Genomic DNA, 18,311 nt, shown 5'->3' with positions numbered 1-18,311 from the left:
GTCAACGGGGACCCAGAAATTACGTCACACGTCACTTTTGGAAAAACTAGAAGGAAAGAAGAGCGGACGTGTGTCCGCTCTCCTTCCTCCCCTGACCACCATCTACTCAGTGGCACCCACAATGCCTGTCCCGGGCCCGCAGATGGGCAAGTGGAGCCCACAAGAGAGGTGTGGGAGCATTCGGACGGCAGCCCAGGCGCCAGGTCAAAACTACTGGCCGCCATGGCAACCTGGCACCTGAGGTTTGCAGAGCTCTGCAATAAAGAGTCCCTAAAAATTAGAAACAATGGCTTTAAAATGAAAGAGCTCAATTCTTTTAGGATCCGTGGTTGGATGCCATTTGATCCAGGTGCTTTACCCACCTTTATTCTGTCTAAATATTTCTGGACAATTTTGAGCTATTTGGGGCTATGTCAATATCATTCCCAGGATGGACTTGAGCTCCCCCATGCTCCAGCAGGTTGAACAGGCAAAAAAAAAAAAAAAAAAAAAAAAAAGAAGTGGATTCCCCCACACATTCATGTGCATCGGGAATTGTTCCCGCAGAGCTACTGTATTCTGCTTGCTGGGAGCCTTCCCCACCAGCAGAATACAATAATCAGTGTTGCCAGCTATAGCCAGAAGCACTGATCATTCGGGAAAAAACCCATCCGGCTGCTTGTACACAAGTAGATTAAAAGATTGACTTGTGTACAACCAGCTGGCCCATACAAGGATTGAGATTTGGCTGATCCCTTCTAAACCGGCCGAATTTTGCTCCATGTATGGGCAGCTGCGTTTGTTGTTAACAGCTTCCATTAAACAAAATCATGATATGGTCACTAGTACCCAGATGTTCCCTTATATGAAGACTAATAATAATCTCTGTATGGTTTGTGATTAACAGGTCCAGCAGAGCAGCATTTTTTTTTTTTTTTTACACGCGTTTTATTTTGTAAGGTCAAAAATATAGGAACACATGCAGAAATCCTTTCAACAATCTCAAATACAGTGATATGTAATCCCACAAGAGATCATATTACACATGGTCATCCTTGTAGAAGAGCAAAATGGGCTTCAAGGAATATAAAAGAAAAGTGTGCATGAAGGATCACCCTGTTATCTGACAAACAGGGCAGACAACGTAAAATTCCCCAGTTAAACAAAACATAACGTGTATAACGTGTAAAGACCAAAGAATATCCTAACATTGTTTGTACCAGGATACACAATATAAGCATTTCAAGCAAAAAAGTGCTCTGTGTTTATCATTCCAAGCCTGTGGCAGCTAAGTGTGAACAGGTTTGTGGCAGTGTTAAAGAGGGAGTCCCGCGAAAAAAAAAAAAAAAAAAAAAAAAAAAATGTAAAATGTCAGCAGCTACAAATACTGCAGCTTCTGACTTAAAATAAGGACACTTACCTGTCTCAGGGTCCAGCTATGTCGGCACCCGAGGCCGAACCGTCACTCGGCTCTCGGGTGCTGCCGCCGCCATCTTCTGTGAGGGAATCAGGCTTCACTTCCCAGTTCCCTACTGCGCATGCGCAATCAGAACGGTCCCTGCTGTCTCTGGGACCTGTGTGTGTCCCAGCAGACAGCGCGGGGGGACAGGAAGTGGCGAAGACTCCCTCAAACGATTCTCAAACCATTTTTTGCAGTGTGGCCGGGTGCATTATCCCGCTGAAAGATCAGTGCCATCAGAGAATACAACTTCCATGAAGAGGTGTACTTGGTCAGGAACAATGTTTAGGTAGGTGGTATGCATCAAGTAACAGCCACATGATCACAGGACCCAAGGTTTACCAGCAGAGAATTGCCTAAAGTATCACATTGCCTCTGCGACGCATACAGCCATCAAAATGTAGTAAAAGAAAAACGTGATTCTTCAGACCAGGCCACCTTGTTTCATTGCTCCATGGTCCAGCTCTGATGCTCACATGCCCATTGTAGGTGTTTCTGGCTGTGGATACAGGTCAGCATAGGTAACCTGACCAGTCTGTGGCTACCCATGTGCCCCATGCACAACAACCTGCAATGCTCATTTCAACACTCAACTTCAGGGGCAACATGTTTACTTGCTTGAGCCATTTTGGAGGCTTTACCCGCCCCACAGCCCCCACCCCTTGCATAAGTGCGGCTGCAGGGCTGTCTCTGCAGCCAAGGATTGGTTGAGGAAGCGCCTGTGCTGCTCTGCAGCTGTGGGGGAAAACCCAGGGTCGGCAACATGGGGATGCGTGCTACCATGCACAGCTGCACCAGAACTCCAGTTTTAGTAAATCAACCCCATAGTTGTAAGTCTACTGGTTCAGGTGCTTTATTCACAGTTTTTCACCGTGTCTGAACCATATCAATTTTGAGCGATTCGGCAATAACATCCACATTATGGATTTAAGCTCCACCATCTTCCTTTGAGTACACAAATCTGAAGACAGTATTTAGATAGGGGTTTGTCTTACTCTTCTGCAACTTGTTATTCATTTAGAATTTTTGCAGCCTTGATTTCCTTTTTCTTCTTTTGTTACACTCCTTGTAACTTTGAATTAATGAATATGTTCCTTCATTGTTATGTCCTAACTACTGGGTGGATGTCATATGACGTCCTGAGGTTTAAGAGGTTGTAATAGGATGATGCCTAGCAGCTACAGGCATCATCCCGGTATCAAAAGCATTGAACCAGCAATGCCGTTTCTTATGTAGAAATTATTCAAGCGACTATACAACCACTCAATCACTGCTATAAGCAGCAGAAGAGTGTCCCCCCTCCCCCTTTCCCGGGCTCTGCCGTCTGATCGCTCCAACCAACGGCACCCTGTGGAGTGAACAAAGAGAGAAATGGACGTTGTTCGTCCCTCAGTGACGTCAGAAACTTGAAGCGATTAGGATTTCGTCACTTTCTGTTTTGGTTCTTTGATTACTGGCCTGTTACTGGCCAGTGAAGCACCTGATCAGACCGATCTGTCTCATCAGCTGCTTTGGAGGCCAGAGGAGAGATCTGGGGTCTATTAGACCTCAGATCTCTCCATAAAGAAGTCCACGGCCCATGCTATCAAAAGTGATGTTGTTCATCTCTTGTGATAGCAATAAAGGGACAGAGTAAAAAATAAATAAAAGCGCCCCTGTCCCCCATGCTCGCACGTAAATGCAAGCCCCACATGCATGTGTAAATGGTGACCGCACCACACATGAGGTATCGTCGTGAGCGCCAGGGCAGGAGTAATAATTCTAGCACCAGACCCCGCCTGTGCAAATCTAAACTGGTAACCTGTAAATGCTTTTAAAGCGTTGCCTATGGAGATTTTTAGGTATCATCGTTTGGCGCCATTCTACAGGTGTACGCAATTTTAAACAGTGATTTTAGATATCCATTTACTCAGCGTAACAAAATATTTTATATTTTAACAAAAATTGGGTATTAGATTGTGCTTGTGTTTACTAGAATTCAATAAACTTGCAAAAACCACTGTCAAACAATTTGTGAAATAAACAAAAATTGCAAAGCCCACCATTTTATTCTCTAGAACCTCTGCTTAAAAATTTTATAATATATATATATATATATATATATATATATATATATATATATATATATATATATATATATATATATATATATATATATATATATATATATATATATATATATATATATATATACATATACACATACATACATATATATACACACACATATACACACACACACACACAAAAAAAATGCAGATTTTTATATGCATGTGAAAAATGTCAGAATGTCCCTTTTGGCTGTTTTAACTTTGGATGTGAGTAACTTAGGTTTCATGTTTAGCCTTTTAGTTTTTGCCCATGGGAAATTATTTTGCAGCTTGTTTGCATGCAATCAATTCAAAACATTCCCAATTCTTTATTATTTGACTACAATGACTTGTGACCCAATGCCCCTTAATGAGCTCCAAGAAAAGGAAAAATACATACAACATACAATATATATATATATATATACACACACACACACACAGTGGGGGACGAAAAGTATTCAGACCCCCTTAAATTTTTCACTCTTTGTTATATTGCAGCCATTTGCTTAAATCATTTAAGTTCATTCTTTTCCTCATTAATGTACACACAGCACCCCATTTTAACAGAAAAACACAGAATTGTTGACGTTTTTGCAGATTTATTAAAAAAGAAAAACTGAAATATCACATGGTCCTAAGTATTCAGACCCTTTGCTGTGACACTCATATATTTAACTCAGGTGCTGTCCATTTCTTCTGATCATCCTTGAGATGGTTCTACACCTTCATTTGAGTCCAGCGGTGTTTGATTATACTGACTGGACTTGATTAGGAAAGCCACACACCTGTCTATATAAGACCTTACAGCTCACAGTGCATGTCAGAGCAAATGAGAATCATGAGGTCAAAGCAACTGCCTGAAGAGCTCAGAGACAGAATTGTGGCAAGGCACAGATCTGGCCAAGGTTACAAAAAAATTTCTGTTGCACTTAAGGTTCCTAAGAGCACAGTGGCCTCCATAATCCTTAAATGGAAGACATTTGGGACCACCAGAACCCTTCCTAGAGCTGGCCATCTGGCCAAACTGAGCTATCGGGGGAAAAGAGCCTTGGTGAGAGAGTTAAAGAAGAACCCAAAAGATCACTGTGGCTGAGCTCCAGAGATGCAGTCGGGAGAAAGTTGTAGAAAGTCAACCATCACTGCAGCCCTCCACCAGTCGGGGCTTTATGGCAGAGTGGCCCAACGGAAGCCTCTCCATAGCGCAAGACACATGAAAGCCCGCATAGAGTTTGCTAAAAAAAAAAAAACACCTGACGGACTCCAAGATGGTGTGAAATAAAAGTCTCTGGTCTGATGAGACCAAGATAGAACTTTTTGGCCTTAATTCTAAGCGGTATGTGTGGAGAAAACCAGGCACTGCTCATCACCTGTCCAATACATTCCCAACAGTGAAGCATGGTGGTGGCAGCATCATGCTGTGGGAGTGTTTTTCAGCTGCAGGGACAGGACGACTGGTTGCAATCGAGGGAAAGATGAATGCGACCAAGTACAGGGATTTCGCGCAAATAATGATAGGCAATTCGAAGTAAATTAACCTATGAGCTTCAGGAGAGTGTTTATAATTATCCAAGATGGAATTATAATGAGTGATGTGTTAAACATCTATCTGTGATAACGAAAAGGAATATAAAATAAATGTTATGTGTAAATAATACATTTCACTCTTACCGTGTAAAATCTCACAGTGTTCTTAGTATATTTGTGCATAAATTAAATATAAATGGCCTGGTATGAATAAAATATAATTAAGTATATATAACCTGGTGTAGGTAAAGCTGCAATAAATAAGAATTCACTTTAAATTTCAAACAGAAACAGTGACAAAAAAGTCCAGTAATTATTGCAGTGGATGGGGAGCGACAGGTTTCTGTGGTTGTTGAAAAAAGTGCGGGTGATTATTCCCAATAATCCTGTTGTGGCTCCCTTAACAGTCTGGTCTCCCAGGACTCTTACCTTAATGTTAACAATAACACGTAGTCACCACTAGGGGGATCCCTTGAATTCCCTGGATGGTAAATATGGTATCTCTGGATGGTGTATTGAGCAGTATTCCTTCTCAGGGTGCAGTGATATGTTGTCCAATCACATAATGCAGGGAGGTACCTTTGCAGAACAGGCTGATGTTAGGCTTAATGACCACAGTTGTAGACAGGACTTTCAAGCATGCCCCTTTACCTCCCCAGTGGGTAGCATTCAGCAGAGGTGATGGTGGTATGACCTCATGTATTTAGACAGTATTTACTTATCCCGGTGTTCAGCTTAGATCAGTGGTGATGTGGGCTGCATGCAGATGTCTATTCTATTGCAGGAGGGCGATCTTCAGTGCTATGCATATGTGGCCTGGAGAATCTGTTTAATTGCAGGCCTGCAAGGAGACAGCCTCTGTAGGTTGGGGAAATCACAAACTTATCCACAATACAATGTGCTCAGAAGATGGTGAGATTACCGCCTGGCCCTGCCATTGGTCACTGCTGCGGAACCACTTTAATCTCAAATCTGTAGAATTAAATAGTATTGCAACTACTGCAAAACTATATATATATATATATATATATATATATATATATATATACACATATATATATATACACACACATACATACATACATATACACACACACACAACAGGATTATTGGGAATAATCACCTGCACCTGTTTCAAGAACCACAGAACCCCATCACTCCCCATCCACTGCAATAATTACTGGACTTTTCCGTCACTGTTTGTTTGAAATTTAAAGTGAATTCTTATTTATTGCAGCTTTACCTACACCAGGTTATATATACTTAATTATATTTTATTCATACCAGGCCGTTTATATTTAATTTATGCACAAATATACTAAGAACACTGTGAGATTTTACACGGTAAGAGTGAAATTTATTATTTACACATAACATTTATTTTATATTCCTTTTCGTTATCACAGATAGATATTTAACACATCACTCATTATAATTCCATCTTGGATCATTATAAACACTCTCCTGAAGCTCATAGGTTAATTTACTTCGAATTGCCTATAACTATTTGCGCGAAATCACGTTATTGATTTTTACCTTCCAACAAGACAATGACCCTAAGCACACAGCTAAAATAACGAAGGAGTGGCTTCACAACAACTCCGTGACTGTTCTTGAATGGCCCAGCCAGAGCCCTGACAAACCCAACTGAGCATCTCTGGAGAGACCTAAAAATGGCTGTCCACCAACGTTTACCATCCAACCTGACAGAACTGGAGAGGATCTGCAAGGAGGAATGGCAGAGGATCCCCAAATCCAGGTGTGAAAAACTTGTTGCATCTTTCCCAAAAAGACTCATGGCTGTATTAGATCAAAAGGGTTCTTCTACTAAATACTGAGCAAAGGGTCTGAATACTTAGGACCACGTGATATTTCAGTTTTACTTTTTTAATAAATCTGCAAAAATGTCAACAATTCTGTTTTTTCTGTCAATATGGGGTGCTGTGTGTACATTAATGAGGAAAAAAATGAACTTAAATGATTTTAGCAAATGGCTGCAATATAACAAAGAGTGAAAAATTTAAGGGAGTCTGAATACTTTACGTCCCCACTGTGTGTATATATATATATATATATATATATATATATATATATATATATATATATATATATATACACATACATACACACACACACACACTGTATCTTACAAAAGTAAGTACACCCCTCACATTTTTGTAAATATTTTGTTATATCTTTTCACGTGACAACACTGAAGAAATTACACTTTGCTACAATGTAAAATAGTGAGTGTACAGCTTGTATAACAGTGTAACTTTGCTGTTCCCTCAAAATAATTCACACAGCCATTAATGTCTAAACCACTGGCTACAAAAGTGAGTACATCCCTAAGTGAAAATGTCAAAATTGGAGCTCAATTAGCAATTTTTCCTCCCCGATGTCATGTGACTCGTTAGTGTTACAAGATCTCAGGTGTGAAATGGGAGCAGGTGTTAAATTTGGCGTTACCGCTCTCTCTCTCATACTGGTCACTGGAAGTTCAACATGGCAAAGAACTCTGAGGATCTGAAAAAAAAAAAGAAAAAAAGAATTGTTGCTCTACATATAGATGGCCTAGGCTTTAAGAAGATTGCCAAGACCCTGAAACTGAGCTGCAGCACAGTGGCCAAGACAATAAAGCGGTTTAACAGGACAGGTTCCAATCAGAACAGGCCTCGCCGTGGTCAACCAAAGAAGTTGAGTGCACATGCTCAGCGTCATATCCAGGAGGTTGTCTTTGGGAAATAGACATACGAGTGCTGCAGAGGTTGAGGGTCAGTCTGTCAGTGCTCAGACCATACGCCGCACACTGCATCAAATTGGTCTGCATAGCTGTTGTCCCAGAAAGCCGCCTCTTCTAAAGATGATGCACAAGAAAGCCAGCAAATAGTTTGCTGAAGACAAGCAGACTAAGACATGAATTACTGGAACCATGTCCTGTGGTCTGATGAGACCAAGATAAACTTATTTGGTTCAGATGGTGTCAAGAGTGTGTGGCATCAACCAGGTGAGGAGTACAAAGACAAGTGTGTCTTGCCTACAGTCAAGCATGGTGGTGGGAGTGTCATGGTGTGGGGCTGCATGAGTGCTGCCGGCACTGGGGAGCTACAGTTCATTGAGGGAACCATGAATGCCAACATGTACTGCGACATACTGATACAGAGCACGATCCCCCTCCCTTCGGAGACTGGGCTTCAGGGCAGTATACCAGCATGATAAACGACCCCAATACACACCTTCAAGACAACCACTGCCTTGCTAAAGAAGTTGAGGGTAAAGGTGATGGACTGGCCAAGCATGTCTCCAGACCTAAACCCTATTGAGCATTTGTGGGGCATGCTCAAATGGAAGGTGGACGAGCGCAAGGTCTCTAAAGCCTCGTACACACGATTGGATTGTTGGCCAACAGAGAGTCAGACTTTTGTCCGAAGGGCGTGTGCCAGGAACTTGTCTTGCATACTAACGGCACACAATTGTCGGCCAACAAACAGGAACGTAGTGACTAAGGATGAGCTGCAGCGTGTTCGCATGCTGCACGTGCCGAGTCTGCCAGGAACTGGGCACTGCACAGCGCTAATCACAGGCAGTGAGACACTTCTTGATGTGCGGCTGCAGAGATCGGGAAATGTCTCACTACCTGTGATTAGCGCAGCGCATTGCCGACTTCCTGGCGGGCTCGCCACGTGCAGCATGCGAACACGCTGGAACTCATCCTTAGTAGTGACGTACTACGTGGAATTTCAGCTCTTGAGTGCCACCCTTTGGGCACCTTCTGCTAATGTCGTGTTTGGTAAACATTGATTCTGAGCATGCGTGTTTGTACTTTGGACTTGTGTGACGGACTTGTGTACAGACGATACGAAAATCTGACAACAGACCGTCGTCTGCCAAAAATTTACTAGCCTGCCAGCCAACATTTGTTGGCCGAAAGTTGGACAACAATTGTCTGATGTAGCGCACTAACGGTCGGATTTTAGGCAAAAACTCTGTCATCACACAATTCCTGGTCGAATATCCGATCGTGCGTACGAGGCTTAACATCCACCAGCTCCGTGAGGTTGTCATGGAGGAGTGGAAGAGAACTCCAGTGGCAAAACCTGTAAAGCTCTGGTGAACTCCATTCCCAAGAGGGTTAAGGCAATTCTGGAAAATAATGGTGGCCACACAAAATATTGACACTTTGAACATTTTCACTTAGGGGTGTACTCACTTTTGTTGCCAGTGGTTTAGACATTAATGGCTGTGTGTTGAGTTATTTTGAGGGGACAGCAAATTTACACTGTTATACAAGCTGTACACTCACTACATTACATTGTAGATATTTATATCTCTCTCTCTATATAGATAGATCTCTATATAGATATATCAAGAGAGATATATATCTCTATATAGATATATCGAGAGAGATATATATCTCTATATAGATATATCGAGAGAGATATATATATATATATATATATCGCTATATAGATATATCGAGAGATATAGATATATCGAGAGATAGATAGATGTATATATATCTATCTCTCTCTATCTATATCTATATCTATCTCTCTCTATCTATATCTATATCTATCTCTCTCTATCTATATCTATATCTATCTATCTCTCTATCTATATCTCTCTATCTATCTCTCTCTATCTATCTCTCTCTATCTATCTCTCTCTATCTATCTCTCTCTATCTATCTCTCTCTATCTATCTCTCTCTATCTATCTCTCTCTATCTATCTCTCTCTATCTATCTCTCTCTATCTATCTCTCTCTCTATCTCTCTCTCTATCTCTCTCTCTATCTCTCTCTCTATCTCTCTCTCTATCTCTCTCTCTATATCTCTCTCTATATCTCTCTCTATATCTCTCTCTCTCTCTCTATATCTCTCTCTCTCTATCTATATCTCTCTCTCTCTATCTATATCTCTCTCTCTCTATCTATATCTCTCTCTCTCTATCTATATCTCTCTCTCTCTATCTATATCTCTCTCTCTCTATCTATATCTCTCTCTCTCTATATATCTCTCTCTCTCTATATCTCTCTCTCTCTCTATATCTCTCTCTCTCTCTCTATATCTCTCTCTCTCTCCATCTATATCTCTCTCTCTCCATCTATATCTCTCTCTCTCCATCTATATCTCTCTCTCTCCATCTATATCTCTCTCTCTCCATCTATATCTCTCTCTCTCCATCTATATCTCTCTCTCTCCATCTATATCTCTCTCTCTCCATCTATATCTCTCTCTCTCTCTCTCTATCTATCTATATCTCTCTCTCTCTATCTATATCTCTCTCTCTCTCTATCTATATCTCTCTCTCTCTATCTATATCTCTCTCTCTCTCTCTCTCTATCTATATCTCTCTCTCTCTCTCTCTCTCTCTCTCTCTCTCTCTCTCTATCTATATCTCTCTCTCTCTATCTCTATACTGTTTTGATTGCAAACCTGTGTGAGCGCTGTAGGGTCAAACACTTATTGCACCATCCTTCTGACTAAGGGGAAGGTCCGAACTTGTGGACCTGGCGAAATAAATGTGGAGATTCACTATTATAAGCATAATACACTGCATAGAGAGAGTGCTAGTGGTAAAGTGCATAGGCAGAGATTGGTATAGGGCTTGCAGGCACTGGCAGGTCTGTTAAAGCAGATTACGGAATGCTCTATAGGTAACAAAATGCTGTATATCTTGGAGAATATCTTCTTCACCCTGAGTTACAACTTCATTCTGCTGATGTCCTGCAGACTCTTTACAGTCTGTCTCTGTCCACATGCACTGCAGTGATATTAGGCATGTGTTTTTTCACATAGCATATTCCTTAATAGTTGCTAGTTGTCATCGTTTTACTCTATTAAAATCCCTCTATTCCCCAAAGAGGAACCACTTGCAAAGGCAATTTAAAAATAATGCATTTGTTAAAGAAAAGAAAAACACTTACTTCGGCCCCAAACTGCTGAAGCTTCTAAGAGATGCAGTTGACTTCACTCTGCCTCACTCCTGCTTTCTTGGATAGATGGGTGCTGAAAATCCTGCAAGAATATTCTCCTGCAATGGACTAGAGTACATTTCCATGGGATTTTGAGTGCCAAGTTATCCCAGAATGCATCGGTAAGGCACCGTAACCCTACAGGGCCATACAAAGTTTTTACTATTCACCCTTGCAGGTGATATGTCTTTGAGGGGGTAGAGGGGCTTTCAATAGAGCAGTTCTTCCAATTTCATGGAAGGCTGACTTTAAAAATGGTAGAATATGCCCAGGCAAGGTGCTTTAGCATAGCAGCTTGTGGTTTCCTTTGGTAGAGCACGTGATGGTGATTTCCAGGAAGGAGACTGTGGTGAACAAGGCAGAGCGTTGTTACCCCATAACACAAAGTGCCCAAACAAGAACAAATTAGTTTTCCTCATATCTGTACTCCAAAAAAAGCCATTTGAGGGTAATTATCTGTCTACAACATTGCTAGCTAGCAATCGTTAATAACTATTAATAGCTACTTTTTCTATTAATTAGGTTTTTTCTTTCCAATGTTTTTAGTCTAAAAAAAAAAAACTTTAAAAGCGGAGTTCCACCCAAAAGTGGAACTCTCTCTTATATGCTTCCTCCCCCACCTCCGGTGCCACATTTGGCTCCTTTCAGGGGGGAAGAGGAGAATGGAGGACCTGTTTTTGACAGGTCCCCTTCCCCACTTCCGGAGATGGGTTACGGCACGATCTCCCAAGAGTTCGCCCCCCTCCTCGTTCCCCGCTGCCGGGCCAATTAGAATGCGCTTCGCGCATGCGCAGTAGGGAAATAGGAGTGAAGCTGAAAGTCTTCACCGCCTGGTTCCCTTATCAGGAATGGCTGCGGCGGCAGCACCCAGCAGTCGATCCGAAGATCGGCTGGGGTGCTGACATTGTGGGCTCTCAGGACAGGTAAGTGCCCTAATATTAAAAGTCAGCAACTACAGTATTTGTAGCTGCTGACTTAATTTTTCTCACCCAGGCTGGACCTCCTCTCCAAGTTTTTTTTACGCAACACCTCACTGCATTCTTTGAAAAAAAATTGTAAGAACACTGTGCACCCAAAACACTGCAATTCCTCACCCCATGTGCACCAAAACCCCGTCAAACAGTAAAGAAAAAAAAATCTAAATAGGAACATTATTCTAACATGAAAACAAAAAAAAAAAAAGAACTGGCAGCTGGGAATCCCACACTCTGGGCCACCCAGACCAGGAACCAGTTGTATGGGAGAGGTTGAACCGCAAAGAGCCTGGACAAAGTGGGGCTCAGATCGCTGAGTCCTATTTAATGTAATTTTACTTTTGCAGCTCCAGATTTGCCCCTCTAAGATAGCATACTGGGTGTAGGGCAAGCCAGAAGTTGCAGTCAGTGGTCCAGCTTGGAGAGCCACTCTCGAGAGTATCCATATCAGGCATAGATCTAATCTAGTCTGCAATGCAATCATGTAGTTCTGAAGCTGCCTGTGCATGCTTTCTGCAACCAGACCTTTTTGCCCACTCTGCATTTGACCAGGAACAGACTTACAAAGAAAAACAATTAAAAATGTAAGAAAGCGTAATATATATCACATAGGAACGCATAAATAAAGGAGTGGATGAAGTGAATAAGTTCTTCCATTAACCACATGAAGCCTAACCACCACATCAAAAAAGAAAAAAAAAAAAAAAAAAAAAAAAAGCAGATAGAAATCTCCCTGGGGGAAAATCTGTATTCCCCTTGATTTCCTCATAAGGAATTCTGGTGCACTCCTTGACATACAATTAGGTTGCAGCGCAAAGAACTTGGACAAACCAGGGCTTTGTCCAAGCCTTATACCCTTCTGGTATAAGATCATGAGCATATAGCAGAAGGCAGAAGCAAGATACTGTATACTGATTATTCCCCGCACCAGTCATAAGTTTATTATTCATCACTTCGTAAGAGCACTAGTCATTAAGGAGGTGGATCTAACATGAGGAAGCAAAGCGTTCCACCTCTACCAAGATGGCTGCCACCACCCAGAGGCACACCTCACCAACTGTTGTGATAACAGAAGCATGATAAGGTGATCCTGGGGAAATGATCAGCTGCAGGTAGTCTACTGGCAATGAAGGTCACTAGTCACTTCCACAGTATAGATCCTCTTTAAATAGGCTTTTTACTGTATCTATACAGCCCATCTCCAGGGAAAAGAAAAATGCCCCCACACTGTAAAGGTTAAATGCTTGTTTAGGTCTAGGGAGGAGCAAAGAGCAGTTCTACTTACCTGATCCTGTGGCCCCCCCCAGCTGGAACTCTCCTTTACACTCCAGCTGTGGACTGTCCCTCATCGTCATCACATCCAATGCAGGACTATGAGCTCTGCATTGGACTTGATGTCAGAAGACCTGCAATCGCAAGAGCAAGGGGGGGGCTAAAGAGACCGGTTTTAGAGCCTGTGGAAGCGATGGAGCAAATTTTTTTTGCATCCCCTAAACCTAATTGAACACGATTTGCAGACACCTTTGCAGATCAGGGACAGCTCCACTGCAAGTGAGCATTTTTCCTTTCCCTGGGGATGGGCTTTATGTATGAGAAGATTAAATTAACTGAAAAATCTGCATCATGTTTTCAATAGGCATTTCTAGTCTTCTGGGGAAGGTAGAATGGGAACGTGGCTTATGTAGAGATTGCAAAACAAATTTGTTATCTATATATTATATATAAAGTTCATCACTTACTTTCTCTTCTCCTCATCAAAAACCAGCTCTCGGCGGCTAGAAAAAACTTTCTTTCTTTTCCCCATCTTTCTTAAATGTAAGCAAAAATTTCACAACAAGACTTCCTTTCCGGTTAGGATGTCTAAAACAGAAACAAAAAAAATTGCAAACATATAGAGTGAAAATACCAGTGCTAACATTTTTTCTTACGATTTGGCAAGCGGGAAGGGTAATAACTCTAATGCCCCGTACACACGACTGGAATTTCCGCTGGGAAAATCTTGGATGGTTTTTCCAACGGAATTCCACTCAAGCTTGGCTTGCATACACACAGTCACACAAAAGTTCTCTGAACTTTCGACCGTCAAGAACGCGGTCACTACCAACACTACGACGAGCCGAGAAAATGAAGTTCAATGCTTCCGAGCGTGCGTCGAATTGTTTCCGAGCATGCGTGTTTTTTTGCGCATCGGAATTGCTACAGACAAACGGAACTTCCGTCAGAAAAATAGAGAACCAGCTCTCAATCTTTTGCTGGGGGAAATTCAGACAGAAAAAGTTGGATGGAGCATACACACGGTTGGAATATCCGACCAAAAGCTCCCATCACACTTTTTTTGATGGAAATTCCGACTGTGTGTATGCAGCATAAGGTTTTTATTGCTGTTCGGAAAAATGTATCCCCTGTCAGTTGCTTCCCTTCACTTTGGGGAGTTTTTTTTTCTTGCTTCTACTTGTGTCCCAAAGACAGGAAGCTAGAGGAAGTCATTTTATCGAACAACAATGAAAACCTAAAATAGGTTCTAACCCTTCCCTACTCTCTAAAAAAAAAAAAAAAATAATAATAATAACCAAAATTCAGTTTAAGTCTGATTGTGTCCATGTGAAAGTTAAAGTAAGCTTAAACATTAACAGGGTGACATTTAGTTTGCTAAAGCACTGTATATCCTACAATTTAAGTTTCAGTTACTTGTTGTCTATACTGTGTATGCAATGTTTGTTGATTGGGCTGCAAAGCGCACATGTGAAAGGGTGACAATGCAGGAGAGCAATTGAGTGACAGAGCGTTGTACCTTATAACAGCAGTGTGATTTGCGTCCATACAAAGTTAATGGGCACAAACCGCATTCCGGTTCAAATTGCATGCAATTCTTTGCAGTGCAATTTGAGTCTTCATTTTGTATGGGCGCAAAATGCACCGCAAAGTATCAGTTTTGTGTATCTGGAGTATTTTTATAAACACGAGTACTTGTGAAAATACTCGATATCGGCGCATCCCTAGTTACTGATCAAATCCTGTTTTTTTTTTAAACTCTTTCACCGCCACTACAAAGTTGCAATGAATGGATGAAAACAAAATCTGTATCTGCTGATTTTTCATATTTTGCGCTGCAGTCTCTATGGCAGCCAAACTCTACTAGGGTTCATTGAGCTGTGAACTAATCGACCTCCCATTTGATGGTGCCAGTATAGTTCCAGGGTTGAAACTACTCGGCAGAGTCAGCGATATGACACCAATTATCTTTTTTGCTGTAAGGGTGGTATTCTGACCACTACTGTAAGAGGAGCTTTTTTCCTAGTGACCCCCAATGAATTTACCCAATGGGGTAAAAAGGTTAGAAAGGCTGCAATATGGTGTATTGTAAAAGTCATTTAGACGTATAACCAGTAGATTGCTGGTGCAATGTCAGGCTCCTGCAGACTCTCAATACACTGTCTTCCCATACCCCCGATACAAACAGGCAGTTACTAAATTGCAGAAAGATCAATGAACTACTAGAGTGCTCACAAGCGCTCTCGTAGTTCTTTGAGAACTACAAGCCGTCTGCCGCAATGGCAGATGGTAGTTGAAGTTCAGGCATTCACAGAACTCTGTGAATGAATGACAAAGCTGTGTGGGTGGAGCTCCGCACAGACATCCTGTTTTTTAATTGTAACAGCAGGTGCGGAAAAAAGGATCCCCTGCCCGCTGTCACAATGGGGGATCAGGTCGGACTAGCAGCAGGTGATTTAGTAACATGTTACACCCTAAATATGGGTGAAACATGTTGCTAAAAGTGAACCTATCCTTTAACAATGGGAGTGCTCAGCTCTAACTCCACTAACAGATGCCAAATGCAGAAGTAGATCTAGGCTCTCTGTCCCTCTATCGAGAAAAATCCCCTGCGGTCACCTGGATCCTCCCAGGACTCCTGGAAACATTCAGGATGGAGATCAAGCTGAAGGAAACAACCTCCCCCTGTTAAAGCTTAATCCTGGAGGTGCTCAGCTCTGTCTAACTCCACTCACAGGTGCCAAATGGAGAAGCAGATTCAGGCTCTCTGTCCCTCCTCTTCAGCTAGAGACAGGGGAGACAGCCGGGTTCCAAATAAATATTTTCTGTGTTGGGGTATAACACTGACATTTAGGTCCCATCTTAAAGCAGAATTAAATTTAAAAAATAAACTGGGAACAGGCAGTCTCTTTACCACACACGCAACGTCTCTTCTGCCTATTTGCAATCCCCTGTAAAACGTACACTGAGCTGTGCATGCGCAGCTCAGTTTACATCATAGCACACTGCCTGTGTGTCAGGATAACTACACTCCTGAGCATGCACAGAACTGACATCATCCTGTGCTGGTTAATCAAGACAGGCAAAGACCAGAACCTGGAAGAGGCCTGGGAGAAGATGCCACCACCTGCGAGACTTTTCAAACATCTGTCCAAAGGAGCAGGATTGAATTTTTTTTTGGAGCGAATCCATTTCTAACTGCGATTGTGGTTTTCATTTTGAGAAAATACATTAATTTCAAAACCAAATTAAAGGAGAAGTACAGCTCGTTTGGCTGTACTTCTGTGGATCACAGGAGTGCAGTTTGTTCTGCTGAAGCCCGCTTGTTGGCTGACACCACAAAGCTGGTTCAGGCTAGGGCAAGATCAGGACAATATGGTTGGGATCCGCCCACAACCCTGGACCAGCACCTGGCTCAGCCTCAGTGAGCCGCTGAGAGCCTGAGCCAGCCACTCCCTCTGCAGCCTAATGCACCAGTGAGCGCGCGGGGGGGGCAGAGCAGAGAGATGGTGAACGACAGTCGCCAGTAAGAATGGGGTTGGGCGTGTTCGGATCAAACCTGCCTGGAAAAGCTTGTACTGCACACCGCCAATCATAGGCAGCGTGTGTATGTGCAGCTGCCGGTTGGGAAATGGCTCACTGCCTATGATTGGCGGTGTGCAATGACTGCTTTGATCTGAACACACCCGAGCCCATCACTAGTCACCAGCTCTCAGCTAATGGAGCTCTGAGAACAGATCAGTGGTCTTTGCTCGGTTTTAAGTATTAGAGCCTGTGGGGGACACATGCAGCATCGGACCAATAAGAAATTTGGTATGAATATTCATTTAAAAAATAAACCAGTTTATGGTCAGCTGGAGGAACTTAAAAATGTGTTTGCCAACTTCACAAAATTAAAGAGCGAGTGGACACGTCACACAAGTCTGCAGTAGGGATGAGCTCAGGTGGGTTCAGATACAGTCAAAGCCTGCCTGAGCTGTCCTGCCAGGAAGCTGTCACTGCAGAATGCCAATCATAAGCGTCCGAGACGTTCCCCACCAACATGTATACAATGGGCATGTATGTGTGACTATTGGGACAGGGAACGCCTTGGCCGCTTATGATTGGTGGTGTACATTGACGGCTTCCTGGCGGGACAGCTCAGGCGGGTTTGGACTATATCTGAACCACACCTGAGCTCACCCCTTGTCCCTAGGAGTACCCACTGCTCCCTGGTCATAGCAACTCTGTAAAATCTAACACATATGGTGACACATTCCTCTAATATAAGCACCTAGACTGATCACAGAGGATAAGCACTATGGTGACAGCCACGATCAGTACACATCATTAGTTCAAAGCAGACCAGGAGCACCTGAGAATAGGAACCGAGCACCAGCCCTGCAAATACCTGACATGTAATTCCATCTACTAAGATGATACCCATGGAAGGAACCTTCTTATCAATTAAAGTGGCTAACAAAATACCCCAATCAGCTGTGTATTAGGTACCTCTGCACCCGTCTCAGCCTGGCCAGTTCTGCAAATCAGCAGCCCCCCACGCATACACAAGGCTCCAACTACACACGCGCACACTACCCACTTCCTGCTTTAAGGCGATGATGTCATATGAGCGCGCCGAGTAGTGATAGACTGAGCTGGCGGCCATAGCGGCGTGTTTCATAATAGACTAGATTTTAGCTCTGGGGGTCGGATGGTGGTGGCGCGGCTTCCCCCGGTGGTGGGAGGTCGGTAGTGCAGCTCCTCTCTGTTACAGTGATCACGGAAAGTAAAAAAAGAAAATTCCAAATAACACTATGTATCTGTATGTGATTTTGTTTTTAAATTACTAAATCAGAAACAAAACAACAGGAGAAAGAAGAAGAAAAAAACAACTTAATTTTATATTATATTATTATCTGTATGTGATTAAATAAAAAGTTTATAAAAAAAAAATATTTGCTTAGCACAACTTCTTTTATATTTTACCAAACAAAAAACAGTGAATTATTATGTGTAGCGCTGGTAGATTTTTAATCTACCGCTTATTTGTAAA

General features: G+C 42.3%; 1 protein-coding gene across 6 annotated transcripts in view; it reads right to left on the bottom strand.

Moving 5' to 3' along the window:
* The window catches only part of NOL12 (nucleolar protein 12), an 82,665-nt gene extending 64,689 nt beyond the window's left edge, over positions 1-17,976 (bottom strand). For 2 of the 6 annotated variants that reach the window (XM_073592563.1, XM_073592560.1), the window contains exons 1-2: positions 17,768-17,906; positions 13,744-13,864 (exon numbers count right to left, since the gene is read on the bottom strand). In XM_073592563.1, the coding sequence (XP_073448664.1) occupies positions 13,744-13,808 (65 nt within the window). In that variant the 5' untranslated portion in view covers positions 13,809-13,864; positions 17,768-17,906. Of the gene's footprint in view, positions 1-13,743; positions 13,865-17,767 lie in introns of those variants that run through there. The other 4 variants (XM_073592562.1, XM_073592559.1, XM_073592561.1 and 1 more) reach the window with 3 other exon arrangements.
* Positions 17,977-18,311: the final 335 nt, after the last annotated feature.

The sequence above is a fragment of the Aquarana catesbeiana genome, linkage group LG07 (genome assembly GCF_042186555.1).
Source record: "Aquarana catesbeiana isolate 2022-GZ linkage group LG07, ASM4218655v1, whole genome shotgun sequence".
Lineage (NCBI taxonomy): Eukaryota > Metazoa > Chordata > Amphibia > Anura > Ranidae > Aquarana > Aquarana catesbeiana.
The sequence above is the reverse complement of the archived record's forward strand: the minus strand, read 5'-3'. Positions and strand labels throughout refer to the sequence as shown.